This window comes from Mirounga angustirostris, unplaced genomic scaffold (genome assembly GCF_029215605.1).
Source record: "Mirounga angustirostris isolate CCGP_5_RB_7025 unplaced genomic scaffold, mMirAng1.0.hap1 SCAF_17, whole genome shotgun sequence".
NCBI lineage: Eukaryota > Metazoa > Chordata > Mammalia > Carnivora > Phocidae > Mirounga > Mirounga angustirostris.
The window spans coordinates 2,972,723-2,989,997 of record NW_026991725.1 but is presented as its reverse complement, the minus strand read 5'-3'; the positions used below and the strand labels follow the sequence as shown (position 1 = coordinate 2,989,997).

The 17,275-nt window shown below is 60.1% G+C and overlaps 1 protein-coding gene across 4 annotated transcripts in view; it reads left to right on the top strand.

Annotated features, from left to right (window-relative positions):
- Positions 1–17,221, top strand: part of ABR (ABR activator of RhoGEF and GTPase) — a 174,024-nt gene extending 156,803 nt beyond the window's left edge. For all 4 annotated transcript variants that reach the window (XM_045889562.3, XM_045889563.3, XM_045889564.3 and 1 more), the window contains 7 exons: positions 8,224–8,283; positions 8,559–8,668; positions 9,278–9,417; positions 10,457–10,591; positions 11,536–11,641; positions 13,721–13,868; positions 14,540–17,221. In XM_045889562.3, coding sequence (XP_045745518.1) covers positions 8,224–8,283; positions 8,559–8,668; positions 9,278–9,417; positions 10,457–10,591; positions 11,536–11,641; positions 13,721–13,868; positions 14,540–14,629 — 789 coding nt within the window. In that variant the 3' untranslated portion in view covers positions 14,630–17,221. The remainder of the gene's footprint in view (positions 1–8,223; positions 8,284–8,558; positions 8,669–9,277; positions 9,418–10,456; positions 10,592–11,535; positions 11,642–13,720; positions 13,869–14,539) is intronic.
- Positions 17,222–17,275: the final 54 nt, after the last annotated feature.

The window sequence follows — 17,275 nt, the reverse complement described above, 5'->3', positions numbered from 1 at the left end:
GCATCAGTATCATGAAGTTGCTGAACAGGATGATCTCCTAGATCCAGCTCATATGATGATGTTGGCCATGTCTCAAGATTGCTGTTCCTAAGCCTTAAACTCTCAACACACTGGGAAAGTCTGGGGGGTTAGGTCACAGGGCTGCCTCTGGGCCACGGCCAGCCAGTCACTGGACACAGGAGAAGAGAGGTGAGCAGGAATGTAGGGCTTCTTGACCCCTGTCCCAAAGGAGCCTCGGTGGGAAGGCTTTGCTCTCTCCATCCCCCACATTCCGTTTCATTCATTTGGTCCCTGAATATTGATGGGCACCTTCCATGTACCGGGCACTCCAGAGGCGGGAGTCAGAGAGCCCTTAATCTCATGGAACTTTCTGTCTACAGAAGGGGTCAGGCAATAAATAAGATTGTTTCAGGCTGGACAAGTGCTGGGAAGAACATAAAATTGGGTAATGGACTAGAGAGTGATGGGGAGGGAGAGGCCATGCTGGAAGAGGTAATTTTGAGCTAAGATTTAAGTGACAAGAAGGATTCTGGGGGCGCCTGTTGGTTGGGCATCTGACCCAGTTGGTTGGGTGTCCGATTCTTGGTTTCAGCTTGGGTCCAGATCTCAGGGTGGTGAGATCGAGCCCTGTGTTGGGCTCTGTGCATGGTGCAGAGTCTGCTTTAGACTCTCTTTCTCTCCCCCTCTGCCCGCCCCTGCACGCTCTCATTCTCTCTTAAATAAATTAATAATTAAAAAAAAAAAAAAAGATTCTGGAAAGATCCAAGACAGTGCCATTCCAGGCAGAGGAACTGGCAAGGTGAAAACCCTGCGGCTGGTGGGGTGGCCGTGGCATCTTCAGAAGCAGAGGCTCGGGACAGGGTAAGAGGGCACCCTGGACGGAGCAGGCCGTGGCCAGCTGGGATAGGACGTTGCAGGCCCCAGCAAAGAGTTCAGCCTTTAATTTAAGTGCAGCAGGAAGCCGCGGGGGAGCGTAAGCCCGGTTTGAGCCATGCTGTCGCGTTTTGAGCCCTGGCTGAGGACCAGACGTCATTCTTAGCCCGTGCTGTGCAATAAACTCTGAGGGGCTATTGTTATCTACTCCATTTCACATGTGGAAACTGAGGCTCCGAGAGTGACCCAGAGTGACAGCCAGCGGGCCGCCCTGCCGGGGTGGGGAGCCAGAGCCCCATGGGGGCCTGGGGCGGCCCCTCAGCTGCCGGGTTTTCTGGGTGCTCATGGAGCCTGTCGGGGGCGGGGCGGGGTGCCCTGCCTGGGGTGCCTTCCTGCCTGGAGCACCCAGCCCAGCACGCTGTTCAGAGACATGAGCAGTTCCTTCTGGTGCTATCTAGTGAGTGTGGGGCCGGGCAGGAGCCCGCCGAGAAGCCCCTCAGAGCGGGCACGGGCAGCGGACTCGCAGGGGCCGCTCATTCTCAGGAACAGGCTGTGTGCCCAGACCGCGTTCCTGGCCTGGGCAGGGAGGATGAGGTCAGCTTCAGAGGAGGACTTTCACAGGGCTCACCAAAGTAGTGGGCCGCTGAGCCCACCGTGGTCCCACAGGCCGGCCCTTAGCCTTCCCGTGGCAATTAGCAGGAAGCTTCCTGCTCAGGACCTCAGCCTGTCACTCCCGACTTGGGAGACGAGGCTGCCCCGGGCCGCAGCCAGAGTGACCCTCCCTTCATTACCCTGGTGCCCCCAGCGTGGCCCTGAGCTGAGGCGAGGCAGCCTCCGGGCTGTTTGTCTGAGGCCTGGCTCTGGGGTGAAGTGTCCAGGCTCTGAGGAACAGGGAAGGCAGTGGGGCGTGGGCCGGCCCCGAGGAGGACAGGGCCCCCGGGCTCGGGGAGAGATGCGCCCAGCGTTGGGGGGCCTCCCAAAGCAGCCCAGGTTTGAGTGCTCCCTGCAGCCGTGCCCAGCCCAGGGACTAAAAATGGGGCAGGCACAGGGCAGACTGGGTTCTGGAATGCTGAGTGCTGGGGAAGGCAGGTCGCAGTGGGTGCTATGAGGCTAACCTGGCTTCAATAAAAGCCTCATTCAGAGCTGCTAAACCCTTTCCATATGTGGGCCTCTGAGAACTTCAAAGTCCAGGGGGGCGGGGGGAGGGGAGGCAAGATCCGGGTGCTTTGCCTGCAGAGTCAGCACAAGCCTGGGGTCGTGTGGCTGCCCTGGGAGAGGGTACCTGGCCCTGTAGGGTGAGGGCTGGGGGGGCCCAGCTCGCTTGGCCTAATGGTGCGGGAGCCAGCCTCTGGGCTGGCGTGAGTTCACCGAGCCTGACCGTGCGCTCCCCTGGCCCAGCTGCTGTGCTGGAAGCCAGGCTGTAGGCCCTGGCACCCCCCTCCCCGCCCCACTCCACCCCTGCCTCTCTGGGAGCTTCAGAGCAGCCACGTCGACGGAATCCTCCCGTACCCTTCCCAAGAAGGAGGAGAGGCAGGCCTCGGCCGCTCCCCAGGCCCCCTGTTGCCAGCCCTGCCGTGCCTCTCACGCCTGTGGTCTGTCCCAATGACAGACTGGCTTTGGTGTCCCAAGGGGACCCAGCCCAGAGTATGTGGACACACTCGGGAGGGCAGGAAAAGGCCGGCCCAGGACCGCCACCATGGCCACCGGCCTGGGAGCCACGGGACACCAGGCTCGGGGCCTGCTCTCCACTGCCCAGCACTCAGCCTCTGGCAGGCACCCCCGGAAACACGGCCAGCCATCTCTGCCTTCCCTTCAGAGCCCCGCTCACCTCTGAGGGCCTCGGCTCCAGCAGACTGGATTTATTGCCCTTATTGTTAAAGGAGCACTTCGTTTTCATTAGCCCTAGAAACGGCTCTGGCTTCGAGACAAGTCCGTGCCACCTCCCCGGTCAGGCCCAGGACGCCAGGCCCCGGACTCAGAAAGCCAAGGGAAGGGCCTCGGAGGAGCGACAGAAAGCAGGAAGCCAGGCCCGCGGGGACAGGAGGTCAGGGATCAGTGGGCTCCTCGGGGCCTCAGGCCTGCGCTGGGGAGGTGACACAGTGAGGTTCTGAGGGCAGGGGCCCAACGCCAAGAGGCTTCTGGGCGGGAGGGGAAGCGGAGGGCTCGAAGTAGCATGCTGAGGACTGCTCTCTGCCTCGCAGCCCAGACGGTGCGGTACGACCACAGGCCCCACGGGAGGGCGTGTGGGAAGGGGCCGTGGCAGAAATCACCAGAAGACTTTGGGGCAAGCTGTGTGGCTGCAGGAGTGCAGTATAGCGGGAAGGCTGTGGCCCCACCATCAGAAGGACCCAGGTTTGACCATGGACCGTGTCATCTACCCAGGGGAGTGAGAACAGGGACCCCAAACTCACTGGTGCCGCTGAAACCCCAGGCACTGGCAGGTGGTGACGAACAGCCCTTGAGCCAGAGGGAAGGAGATGCGCCTGCAACCAACAGGCTGGGAGGAAGGGCTTAGGCCTAAAGGCCCATAAGGATGTTCCTGCAGGAGCAAGGTGCACCCACCAACCAGAGGATGCCCAGGGGGAGCACAGAGCATCCTCCCCTGCCCTCCTGTCCTCGGATCCTCCCAGCGCCCCCTCGAGGCCATTGGGCTTTCCTGTCTTAGGTTCAAGGCTGGGGAAGCAGCTCCCCAACCACCTGCCAGATTCCCTCTGAGAACATGCGTCTCCGTCTCCTTACGTGAGCTCAGGATTTTGTTGCAGACGACCTGGCAGTTCTCTTGTGGACATCAGTCCCCAAGGTCAGCCGTGTCCTCTTGGCAGCCATGACCTGACCGAGTCTAAAGACACAAGCAAACAGAACATAACTGAGCCGCTCCCCGCGGCGGTGTGTGGCGCACCCAGAACTTTCTCTAGGATGTCCTATGGCTCTTTTCTGTCTATTGCCCGTGCCCCACCTTGGGGGAGCCCCAACTGTGTGTGTCTTACCCGTGGGGTGAAGGAGGGGCCCCCTAGGGGGTCTCCCCCAGCCTGGCCCTTCGCAGCCCCATCTCCCTCCCTCGGGCAATCTGGCATTGCCTCGTTACCCGCTGCCCAAGGCGGGGGGGTGGCACCTATCTGCTGGGACTGGAGGGTCAGCGGTCAGGTGTTCTGTCCACGGACATCCTGGGGGCTGACTCTTCTGCCCCCAGCGCTAATCTAATCAGGAAATAGCAGAGTCCACATTTCCCAGGGGTTATAAATAGCCACAGCAGCTCAGGCAGCATCATTTCTCTGGAAAATGTGCCATGTCCCTCTCCACTCCTCACCCTCCCTTCTCTGTATTTAAGTGACATCCTGAAAATAGCCTTGGTTTCTGGAGGCTGCTGGTCTGCTGGGAGACAGAACTTCATGGTCGGGGCACTGAGGGGCTAGGCAGGCCTCCCTCCAGCGCACCAGGGCCGCACCTGCCAAGGGGATCCGGGAGATGGCAGTGGTGGGGTCTCACAGTAAAACACAGACGTGCCACCTGACTCAGCCCTGGCCCCAGACAGGTGGGAGGGCGCCAGCCAGCTGCAGAGGGACAGCATCCTTGCGGCAGGAAGGCTGAGGAGAACCAAAGGCCTGAGGCCTGGAGTTCTCCAAGGAAGCCTTCCTGGAAGAAGCAGGCCGAGGACCGGGCCTTAGCACCAGGAGTTGCTTTTCCTGTATCTCACGTGCCCCCAGGAAAGTGTAAGGTTGCTGCTCGGCAGCTAGGACGGAAGCAGTGGGGAGGGAAGGAGTGGCAGAGTTATACTGGAGGCGACCCTGATGTCTCCTTTCTAAATAAATACCAGAAAGAGCAGATGCCTTGTCACTGAGAGGCGCAGACACCAGGCAAGGTGCATTACACCTTCTCTTGCAGGGTTAGCAGAGTGGGCGGGTCAGGGAGACTCAGTCTTGGGCCCCAGCTCTCACTTCCTAGATGTGTGGCATTGGGCAAGTTCCTTAGTCTCGTTAAGCCTCAGTATTCTCGTCCATAAAATGGGAGAATAAAAAGGCTAAACCTCACAGCCTTGTTATGACGATTGAGATTCTGTATGTGAAGGTTTGTCTTCATGCCAGACTCCTGGGAAATGCTCAGAATACATTAGTTCTGTGATGATTTTCCAGAACCATCCTCTGAGGTGGTATGGATGCCCCAGTGAGGAAGTTGAGGTTCAGGGAAGTTTAAGTGACTTGCCCGAATTCACACAGTTGAGTGGAAGAGTGGACATTTGGACCTAGGCAGGCCTGACTCTCAATCCTTGCCCTTCCCCACTTGGCTGTGCCCAGACGCCACTCCAGGACCCAGGGAGGGACCCCCTGGCTCAGTCCGTGGTGGCTGCCAGGAGGTGCCAGGGCCCAGGAGGGGCGTTAGGTGCAAGGACACCTAAGGGGCGGCCTGTGCCACAGACCTGGCGAGGGTTTGGGACAGAAAAATTTTGGGAGAGGGACATTTCAGGGGCTTCCTTTGGGACCCAGTGGGACGCTTGGCCCCAAGGCTTCTGGAGTATGGAGCTGGGCCACAGCCAGGCTGGTGAGTCCCGCGTGCTTCCCTTGGGTGTTGGAGGAGGTGCCGGGGCAGGGTGGGGAGCATGGGGGTTGCTGGGGTCTGTCCACACGGCCCTCCCTCGGCCCCTTCTTAATTCCACCCCTCATCTGGGCAGGGAACGGACTGCGGGAGGCTGGGCCACATGCAAACCCCAGGCCCCCTGCCACCCGCGCCCAGCTGGTGTGCGGACGATAGAAGGTGCGGAAGGACTTAGCTCAAGCTGTAGGAAGCCCCAGGGCCCAGCCACCCTGGGCTGACCCGACCGTTTTCCTTCACACTGTGGGCCTGCTGGAACAGTGCTCTTCACACTGTGGTGCACACGCTCTTGGGGGTGCGCACAGAGGCCTTCCAGGGCGTACGTGGGCAGGGAGAGTTTTCAGAGAATCAGTCTGTGGACTCTCAGCCCCCATAGGTGCTGCTGCCAAAAAGCCATGTGCCTGAGAAGGGCTTTCCGCCTTCAGCTCCATTCCCCTGCCAGGGAGCCCAGGGCTCGCTGCGGGGCACGGCCCGGGGCGCCTAGGCCCCCTGGGTGGCTGACAGCGGCGCCTCATGAAAGGCGGGTGTAGGTGTGCAGAAAGTAGAAGGCCCCACTGGCCGAGTTCCAAATCCGTTCACGAGTCAGGTGCTTTCCAGTTCTTTGCTCGCCACAGAACTGGTGGACATTGTCAGCTGAGAGATCATTTAAAATAAATTTTAACAGGGGTGCCTGGGTGGCTCAGTCCGTTCAGTGTCTGCCTTCTGCTCAGGTCATGATCCCAGGGTCCTGGGATCGAGCCCCGCATCGGGCTCCCTGCTCAGCGGGGAGTCTGCTTCTCCCTCTGCCCACCGCTCCCCCTGCTTCTGCTCTCTCTCTCTCTGTCAGATAAATAAATAAAATCTTTTTTAAAAATAATAAAAATAAGATAAATTTTGCTAATAGGTATATATGCAATTTAAGGCAAACGAAGAGGAAAGAGTTTAAAGAATCATATAACATTGCTATAATAAAACTATTTTCAGCCCCACCTAGTTACTTATATGAACAAGATGTTTCACCCTATACTGTTTAAAAGCAAAACCAGGGGCGCCCAGCTGGCTCGGTCAGTGGAGCCTGCGACTCAGGGTTGTGAGTTCAAGCCCCACATCAGGTGTGGATATTACTAAAAAAATAACCAACTTAAAAAACACACACACACACACAAGCATATTGAGACTGCACCCAGTTCCCCTAGCAAAAAAATACATGAATTAAAACAGAAAAAGTGTTCTACTTTCTCTGTGTCGTGAAGAGACATGAGTCCACCAAGATGGTACCTTGCTACTGAATATTAATACTTATTTGTAACGTGCTGGTTAGTGTTTTTATTGTGTGCTGCCAATCACTGGAGTAACTAATCTTGAACACGTCTTGGATATTTGGAGCCTTGTGGTCTCAGGAAGTACTTTATTGCCATTTCTACAGGTTTTTTTTTAAGGCTTTTTTTTTCAGTCTGCTTGGGAGGATAGGCAGATTCTTTTTTTTTTTTTAAGATTTTTTTTTTTTTTTTAGAGATTTTATTTATTAGAGAGAGAGAGGTAGCGAGAGCTGGAACACAAGCAGGGGGAGTGAAAGAGGGAGAAGCAGGCCTCCTGCTGAGCAGGGAGCCCGATGCGGGGCTCGATCCCAGGACCCTGGGACCATGACCTGAGCCGAAGGCAGACGCTTAACGACTGAGCCACCCAGGCGCCCCTTACAGATATTTTTGTTGAGGCAAAATATAATAGGGTGATGAATAAAAGACTTTAGGACAGAAAAGTACAAAGTAGGACAAAATTCTTTGGGAGAAAAAAGAAACAATGCAGGGTGTCTACAAGGGAAAGGAGAGCTTGTATTTTCCTCATGAACGATGGTGGGTAGCAGATCGCTGTGGTAATTGGATCCCACGGAATATATTGAAAAGAATGATGTCACAGTTTTATTTTAAGATGTAAATATTTACATTATCCTGGAAGTTATATTCCTTGCAACTATTTAAACTTGCTTTGGAAATATTCAGATGTCGAGTTGCAAATGTGCTGGGGAGTGCATAATTTTTCAAAATCATTATGTGGGTGCACAAGGAAAAACAGTCTGAAGGCCCCTGAGTCAGAGGAGCGGAGTCCCGTCCGGTCCCCTGTGAGGGATGCCTCTGAGCCTCCCCTGCTCTCCCCACTTCCTGGGGCTCCCGCCCGATCCGGGGGCCTCCCCCCCAGAGTGTTTTACTCCTTGGAGGCCAGCTGCTCACCCCCAGTTATCTCGGGGCGCCTTCCGGCCGGGCAGCTTCTGCTACTGGCTGCGGGAAGCAGAAGACACAGGGGAGGCTGAGCCACGGTCAGAACTTCCCAAGGTCACACCTGGCAGCGGCAGTGCTGGGATTCGGACCCAGGCAGCCTGACTCCTGAGACAGGCCCCTGACCTCTGCTGGCCCCCATTCAGCACCTCCGAACGCACTGGCCACAGCGCCCCCTGGCGACTCCAATCCTGGTGGTTGAGCCAGTGGCCGCCTGTTTGTGAGCCTCAGTGTGTGCATCTGTGAAGTGGGTGAGAATACCCATCTCAGAGGGGGGTGGGCCAGAGCCCCAGCTCCTTCACGGAGTCAGGCATCCTTTACCAGCCAGGACAGGAGGGGCTGGGGGCTGGCGCCACCCTGAAGGGCTGATTTCCAGAGAAGCCTCGGGCCCCAGTTCTGCCTTCCTGACCACTGAGCCCGCTATGAGCAGCCGTCGGCTCTAGGCCCCCCCCATCCCGAGCTGCCATCTCCATCCCTCGCGCTCACGTCCTCTTTCTTCCTTTCTCTGCAGTTGGATCCACAGACCGTAGAAACCAAGAACTGGCACACGGATGTGATTGAGATGAATGGGGTGAGCCGGGAAAGACAGGAAATGTCCGCACAGTGGGTGGGCCCCAGGCTGCTGTCCTCGGGGGGCTGTCTTGCCCCCTGTCCCCTCAGCCCAGTCCCTCTCCCCTCCCCTGTGCCCACGCCCTTCCCACTCCCCCCTCCCCGTAGGTGTTTCAGGGAGCCCTGGGTGGTAGAGGCAGCCCTCGGCGGCCGTCCTGGGGAGGGGACCCATGTTTTGGAGGCTCTCCTCAGGCACTCATACCCTGGGGGACCTGTGCCTGCCTCACCCCCAACCAGATCAAAGTGGAGTTCTCCATGAAGTTCACCAGCCGGGATATGAGCCTGAAGAGGACCCCGTCCAAAAAGCAGACTGGCGTCTTTGGCGTCAAGATAAGCGTGGTGACTAAGTAGGTGCCCCCCTGGCGCTGGAGTGGTGGTCTTAGCACCCAGAGCCCTGGCCAGCCCCCTGCCGCCCAGCCCTCCCTGCCCGCCTGGCCCCTCAGCAGTCACCCCCCAGCTCGGGAGTCAGGGGCGGCCTGTTCGGAGGCCAGAAGTGGCCCGCAGAGGTAGGGCTCCGTCTCACACATGCTTCAGAAGTAAACAAGCCAGCACTTAATCGCCGGGAGATGGCCCGTGAGCATCCGGATGGGCAGTGTCTTAGAGTAAATGCGAAACTCTGGGGACGCAGGCCCACATTGAGGCTTGGCCACAGCAGGCGGGAATCTGGGGGGGCTGTCCCCTTCCGCTCCCCACTGCCCTCTCCACTGCTCTTGCCTCCAGGACCTCAGCCACCTGCCTCAGGCGACCATGTGTAGGTCCTGCATAAGCATCTGAAGCTGAGCTCTGTGTTCTCAGGAACATTCTTGTCTCAGAGTCTTTGGGCTTGTCTCCCAAACCTCCTCCTGCCTTTGTCCCCTCTGTCCTGCAGCCGGCCGGGGGGGGGGGGGGTAGGGGAGGCCTCCGGGTCGCGGGGAGGGGAGGCCCTCCGCCCCCCCCTCACAGCCCCTCCCCCCCAGGCGCGAGCGCTCCAAGGTGCCCTATATCGTGCGGCAGTGTGTGGAGGAGGTGGAGAAGAGAGGCATCGAGGAGGTCGGCATCTACCGGATATCGGGGGTAGCCACGGACATCCAGGCGCTGAAGGCCGTCTTCGATGCCAGTGAGTGAGGGAGGCCCCGCCGGGGCAGCGGTGGGGAGAGGGTGCCCCCCTCCCGGGAGCCCGGGAGCACCAGAGGCCTTCTCCGGAGAGGCCCCAAGTCACCTCTGGCAGAGGGGCCTTGTTCTGTGAACGGCGGTCCAGTGTCGCATGCGCTGGGCCGTCTCTGAGCCTCTGATGCAAGGAACCTGCCTTGTTCGCTCGTGGAACCCCCTCCCCTCCAGTCCCTTACCCACTGGTCCAGATAAGGAACTGAGGCTCAGAGAGGCCACGTCCCTTGCTCAGGATTGCCCAGCTTGTAGGCTTTGCGCCTTCTTTCAACTCCGATCTTTCTTACTCCAGTGTTGCTGGCTTTCTCGCTAGCTCCCTGGTGCCTGGGGGGCGGTGAGGAGACTGAAGGGCTTCGAACCTGGGCTGACTCGTGGGCTCCCCTCTGCTGCCTCCAGAGCCCTGAGCGCCCTTCGGGAGGGGCATTGCGGTCTAGCTCTGTAAACCCCTCCGTGGGGGGGCCTGCCCTTCCCCGTGCTTCTCTCCCCCTCTGGCTGGGTCAGGCTGCAGGAGCCAGGAGGCCTGAACTGGCTGGGCAGGGCTGACTCCATGGGAGCCGAGGCAGGGCCTGTGTTCGGGAAGCCTGGGGCGCGGGGCTGGGGACGGCGCCTCTGTGCAACCTGGAAGCCGAGGCTTTGTCGGAACCGGATTTTACGTGGAAAAAAGTGTGCAGGGCCTTCCAGAGAGAGGCTTGGCAGCGGGGAGATTCCAGAGAGGGGGTGTGACGTGTGGTGGGAGTGTGGCTGCAGAACTCTGGACTGGCGCACGGGGCTCCCCTCCCCCGTGGGGCTGAGTCACCGACCACCTGTGGCCGCCGCCTACATCCTGCCTCTCCTGGGGAGGCCAGAGCGGAGAGGGGGTGGGAGGGGGCTTCCCCGGCTGTGGCTGGGTCGTGAGGGATGGAGCGCCCCCCCCCGCCCCCCGCCTGGCTGAGGACTGTGTGGAAGGAGGGGGCTCAGGCGGGCCCAGTCCCCATCGCGCACCTCCCCCGCAGATAACAAGGACATCCTGCTGATGCTGAGTGACACGGACATCAACGCCATTGCCGGCACCCTGAAGCTCTACTTCCGGGAGCTGCCCGAGCCCCTCCTCACAGACCGACTCTACCCAGCCTTCATGGAAGGCATCGGTGAGGCTTTGGGGGACTGAGGGCCGGGCCGAGCCGGGCCTCCCTGACAGTGAAGGGCAGGAGACCCGTGGCTTCCCTGGCTTGTGGAGCCGCCCAGTGCTCTGGGGCGGCGTGGCCGAGTGGCCCAGAGGGTGGGGTGTGACCCGCTGGGGCCTGAGCCAGAGGCTGGACCCTCTGTCGCCTGCCTCGCTCCCCTCTTAGCCCCGTGGGCTGCTCTCTGTGCTTCCTCCTCGAATACCGGCCTTCTTGCCTGGAAAGCCGGGCGTCCGGGGAAATGTGCCCTGAGGGGGGTGGTCAGGGCCAGCGTCCCAGAGCCAGCCGAGCCTGGCGGGAATGCGCTGCAGGTGGCCGGCGCCCAGCCTTCCAGAGCAGCGCCCTCCCACTCTCACGGGTGCCCTAGGGGCGCTGAAGCTGAGGGTCTCTGCTGGCGGGGCTCTGGGCACCTCCCTCCTGCCTCCCCCCTGCCTCCTCACGCCCCCCCCCGCCTCCTTCCCCCCCACCTCCTCCCAGGGCAGATCAGGGCTTCAGCCACCACAGGGAGTGAGGAGCCCCTTGGAAGGCTGTTCACTGCCTGCTCTAGCATCACAGGCATTTGAAAGAGAGGAAGCATTCAAAGCAGTGTCCTCATTGCCCTAAGCTTTGCCCCCTAGACCCCGGCCGGGGGGGGGCATGGCAAGGCGGGAGGGGCGGGAGGGTGCCCGCTCCCCGCCAGCCTGCCTCCTGATTGAGCTGCAGGTCACGGGTGGGGGCTTCTACAGGAACCAGCTGTTCGTAGCCCACCCTTGGGAAGATACCAGGCCCTTCCTTCCCTGCAGGGTCTGCTTCCCTCACCCCTGCAGCCTGGGCTCTCCCTCGGTGTCCCTTAGCCTCCTGACCATGGGGGCGCTGGCTCGGGCCTCCCCACCTGGGAGCCAAGCCCCGCCCTAGCCCCGCTCTCCCCACAGCCCTGTCAGACCCTGCTGCCAAGGAAAACTGCATGATGCACCTGCTCCGCACCCTGCCCGACCCCAACCTCATCACCTTCCTCTTCCTGCTGGAACACTTGAAAAGGTAATGAGCTGGGGCCCAGCCGGGGGGAGGGGGGCAGGGAGCCCAGCGCAGGCCCCGGCAGGGGAGGACACATCGCCCAGTGTCCCAGCCCCTCGGCTCTTCCTCGTGGGTGCTCGCCTCTGCTGGGTCATCCATCACAGGGTAAGAGTTTGCTTTTCAAATTCTTGCCTTCAAATTCTTCTGTTTTGAGAAATATTTGGGTCCTAATAGCAGCCTCACATATCAGCCATACGCTGCTTAGAAGGCAGTGCCAGGGCCATGGACTGTGGGTGGATCTTGCAGTCCGTGGTCCTTCAGTCCACTTCACAGTTCGAAACGGACGGGAACGGACGGCCTAGGGGCCACTGCGAGCCGTAGCGTGCGTGTCGTTCGGTTCGGTTACACGCAGTCGCGTGTCCTGGGTTATAACATAAAATGTGTTTGCTGTGGGTCACAGTCCAAAGTTTGCAACCCGCTGGTCTCAACCTGCACCTCATCTAACAGACAGGGAAACTGAGCCCCAGCCCAGCAGGGCTTTGCTTGGTGTTGGCAACGGCTCTGTCCTTGGAAGGCACATGTCCCAAGTCCTAAGCTAAGTCCCCTCCTGCCTTCTCCCCCACCCCTTCTGTCATGGGGTCTGACCGAGAGCTGCTCGAGCTGCTAAACTGAAGCCAGCCCCCACGGTGTCCTCGCCTCTCGCTTTTGAGCCCAGCCCCGATCCAGGTGTAAGTGGGGAGGGAAAGCTCCTGGTGTCCCTTCAATCCACTTGCCACCTGGGACCAGGGAGCCCCCTGAGCTGGGGCCTGCCCCTCCCTGAGCTCAGTTCCAGGCCTCGGGCCCATGCTGCGGGCTGTGGCTCAGCCAGGCCAGCTCTCGAGGGCCAGTGGAGACCTGGCAATGCCTGCGGCCGCGGTCCTATTTCACCCATCATGAGACATTTTCCCTCTGGTTTGGCTGGAACTGGAGCCACAACCAGTTCCCATAGTTTGGCGAGCGCTGTGGGGAGGATGCACAGAGGAGGATTGGGAAGGGCGAGTTCATTAGGTTTTCCAACCTGGGAACCGGGCACTCTCTGTTCCCACATCTGGGCCCCCGGCTGGGGGTGGGGGGGTGGTGTGTGTGTGTGTGTGTGTGTAGGGGGGCTGAGCTGGCTGTGTGTGTGTGTAGGGGGGCTGGGCTGGCTGCACAGCTACCTCCTGGCATGCAAGTGTTTGCCCGTTTCCAAAGCAGTCGGAGTGGGGGGCACTGCTCGGGGTGAGTGGTCTCAGCCCCAGAAACATTCCTGGGCCTAATGGAGGCCCAGGGCCTCTGTGATAGTGTTGGGTGGTACTGGGTCTGCCTGGATGCCAGCCAGATGGCAGCCCCCACTGTCACTCCAGGGAAATATCTACTGAGCATGGGGCCTGTTGCGCAAGAAAAGCAGAGAAAGATCCAAAGGGAGGCAACTCTGGGGTCTCGCGAGGAAGACCCTTCTGGAAAGGCACAGGAGAACAGCCCCCGGGCTCCATCTGCAATCAGAGCTGTCTTGCCTCAGCAGAGCCCGGGGTCTAGTTCGTGACTGCTGCTGGAGCCGCGGCCCCCTCCTCTGGGACCCCCACCCCCCGAGGCCACTCACGGCAGCTCGGCTGACCCTGGGTAGAGCACAGGCTCTGGAGGCAGACAGCGTGGGGTCAGACCCCAGCTCTGCCACTGGCTAGCCGTGTGACCTCGGGCAAGTCACGTCCCACCTCTGTACTTCGAGTCTTGGTCTTACGGGGCTGTGATGAGCGGGACAGAGAAGGTTCTCGAGTCAGGAACATCATCCTCCTCGAGGGGAAGGAGTTGGAGCAGGTCCTTCTGGCTTTGGCAGTTCACCGTCAAGGGGTGGCCCCGGGAGCTAGGAATCCAATACAGGAACGTCCTGGGACAGAGCTGGAGACGTGGTCCGCTGGCTTAGTCTCTCCTGACCAAGAGGTCTCTACCCTCAGGAGAGGGCGGCTAGTACCCACCTTCTGGGAATCGTCCCAGGAGTTCTTATAGCTCAGGCCAAGCGTCTGGAGCTCCGAGTGGCTGCTGAGAAATGCCTTTTTTTTCCCTCTCTCCCCCCGCCACCCCTTTCAGGGTTGCTGAGAAGGAACCTATCAACAAAATGTCCCTTCACAACCTGGCTACTGTGTTTGGCCCCACGTTACTGAGACCGTCGGAAGTGGAGAGCAAAGCACACCTCACGTCGGCTGCAGACATCTGGTCCCATGATGTCATGGCCCAGGTACCACCAGCACGGCCTGGGCTGCTCGGGTCGCGCAACGGGCTTCCCCGCGGGGCGGAGAGAGAGCAGCTCGGAGTCCCACGGCCCATCCCTGCTGAGCTGCTGGGTGGATGGTCTGTAGGATGTCACCGGGGAGGCAGGGCTCCGGACAGTCCCGCCTCCGAGACCAAAACAAAAAAAAAAGAAGCGTGAGCCCGGACCAGGGGCCCCCGGCGCTGACTGCAGTCCTGGGTGGGAGTGCCGCAGTCTCGGACGGCAGGCTCAGGGCCGAGGAGACCTCTGGGGGCCTTGTCCTCCCGTGTGGAAGCTCTAGGATTGCTTCCAGCGTGCGGAAACGTCTCTGGAGTCCCTACAAGATCCAGGTCAGAGTCCGGTCCGGAGGCAGGGCTGCCCAGCCAAAGCCAACCTCTGGAGCGGGTCGGAAGCTTCCGACTGAGGTTGGGGAGGTGGCCGCAGGCTCCCCAGCCTCTGCCCCGAGGTGCCGTCTACTGCTGCCAATGGGCACACACCCCCGGGCTGGCGGGGGGCGGGGGGGGCAGCGGCCTGAGACGGCCTGGGGGCAGGGACAGGGTGGCACAGAGGGGACCCCGGCGACCGCTTCTTCTGGGCAGATGGGAGGAGGGCCAGGAGGCCAAGGAGCCCAGCCTGAGTCTCCCCTGTCCCCCCCACAGGTCCAGGTCCTCCTCTACTACCTGCAGCACCCCCCCATTTCCTTCGCAGAACTGAAGCGGAACACACTGTACTTCTCCACCGACGTGTAGCCCAAGGCGGGAGCCGCTGGGGGCGGGCGGCGAGCCAGGCCGGCCTCTCCAGCCGGGGGCCCAACACAGACTTGAAAGACTCCCATCGAAAACTCCCAACCCCAGTGCTCCAGCCTCCAAGGGACACCGATTTCCCCGAACTGGAATCCGTGCATCTCCCATGCCGCCCTGTACAAAGCAGCCGCCCCAGCCCCCAGCCTCAGCGCCGCGCCCTGGGCCCTGCATTCTGTCCCTCGCGTTGTGTCTCATGCCCCGTGCCGTTGGGGAACGGGTTCCTGTCTGTCTGTCCTGCAGAAATGGCAGGGACCGGCCCAGTATGGGCATACGGACAGCCTGCTTTGTTCTTTCGGTCCCTCCGACACTTTCTCCCCCCCGCCCCACCCGGTCCAGTCCAAGGGCTTTTATTTTGCGCTCTGTCACTGTGGCCGGCTGATCCTCTCTTGGCCCTGCTCCCAGACTGCAGTCTCCGGGCAGCGTCCCCTCGGTTTGCCTCCACCCTCCCCTCCTCCCGGCCTGCCCACATGCATGTGCAGCCTTGGTTTTTGCTCTATCACTGGAAGCTGAGGAGGCCCTGGGCGGCGGCGGCGGTGGCCCGTCCGAGGCTGTGCCTGCTGCCCCCCCCGGCCCCCCCACCCCATCCGCCGCCTGTGGAAGCACACCTGCTTGGCCTTGCTGCCTGTGCCCACGTTGGACAGGGAGACAGCCTCACACTAATCCTCAGCTTAGCGCAGAGCTACAGAGCCGACCCGGAATTTCCACCTGACAATCTCCATTTCTGGGGTTTATCTGTTCTATCTCCTGCCTCCTAGTGAGGCATCTTTGACTGTTTCTTCTGCTTTTCAGTTCCTTTTCCCCTGGTGTTCTGTTTCCTTTGAGTGTCAAGACTCACAAGTGACCTGATATCAAGAGAGCCAGAGGGTCACGAACGGGGGGAGGTGGGCGAGTCGGGCCACTGAGCAAACAAGACAGGTGGGACATGCGGAGGAGCGCCACGGAGCACTGCGGCCCGAAGTTGGGGGAAAGCGGCTCTCGGCAGCAAGGCGTTATAGTGGCTTTTCTAGGGGAGTCCGGTCTCTAGGAGGGCAGCGAGATGGCTGAAGCAGGTGTCGGGAAACAGGCAGGCTCCGCCCAGGAGGCAGCCCTTCCCGGCACCACGCGGATCCTGCGGTGCCTTCGCCTTAGACTGTACAGTCCTCCACAGCCACGCACTGCCACGGGACGGCCGCCACGGCCACATGTGCTCCGGGGCCTGGCAAAGACCGGCGCGGGCCCTGGTAGCCAGCCACCATGGTGCTGCCTCCCCGCCCACAGCTTCCAGACGCGGCCTCTAGGGTGAACTCTCGGAAACTCCAGGCGTTGGGGAGTCACGAACACCTGCCTCTCTTGGGACTGGGTTTTGCTGGGGACATTCCTTGTCGACACCCTGCTCCAGAGGAGAGATCAGCAGGTTCTAGTCCCAACTCTGAGGCCCACCTCTCCGTGCCAGAGAGGAATGAGAAGTATCCCCCAAGCGCAGTTTCCTCCCATCTGAGCCGCTGGCCTGGGAGGGCAAGGGCTCCCGGGTGGCGGGGGCTTGAGCACACGGCTTTCTGGTTCTCCTAGGTGGCAGAGAGCAGATTCTAGGCCCTCCGGGTCGGAGAGAACAGCTCCTTCAGCTTGTGCTCGGGGCTAAGTTCTAAAGAAGGGTTTGCTGGCCCTAAAGCCGTAGCACCAGCTCCGTGAGAGGCAGGGCGCTTTCCCAAGGTGTTTACACCTGTGGCCCAGTCTTGGGCAGAATGGTGCACATTCTGTGCACATCCGAGGAAAGAAATGCCTAAGAGGAGGGAAATGATTCTGACCACGTAGCCGTCTGCTGGCAGCTTAGCAAGGAGCCCTGCGGCCTGGGACAGGAGGTGGAGAAAGACCACCACTTGAGTCTAAAGATCCCAGCCTGTGATCATCCCTGGAGTCTCTGCTCAGCACTCAGGAGTTGGTGGGTGGCATGGAAGGTTCTTGCTTCCAAAGCCATTGATGGTAGTGAACTGGAGGCCCAGCTAGAGCTAGTTACAGCCCCAGATGGGTGTCTCCCACCTCCCCGAAACAAGAAGTTTGCTTCTCGGCATCAGGTAGCTACCGCAGCCCCCAAGCTGGCTTAGGGAGGAAGGCTGGAGGGGCTGAGAAATGCAAACGGCTCAGAATATTTATGAATTCTACCCCCAGGGTGGGGAGGGGCAGGTACCAGACATGGACTAAGCTGCACCAAGGAAGGAGCCCATGGGGTTGTCCCAAAAGTCAGGGACCGTGCAGCCCAGAACCCCCGACCACTGTGCCCAGCAGGGCAGGCTGTGCTGACAGGAGCCCAGCAGACAGGCCATGGGGACACGGGGACACCTGTCCCTGCTGGCAACGGCTGTGGGCTGCCAATTTTTGCTGATACAAGTAGGGTGGGAACCTTCATTAATATCTGACTTTAATAAGTTGGTAAGGATGTATTTTTTTTTTTTTTGGTCTATGTTCTGTTTCAACTTATGTAGATTATTATAAATTGATGTAAACCACGTGAGAGGAAAATGTTAATAAAAAAAAATGCAAAGCCCCAACATTTGCACACAACTCAGCCCTGTGGTGTGGACATTTGTATACTCAGTAGTCCAAGGAAGACCACCA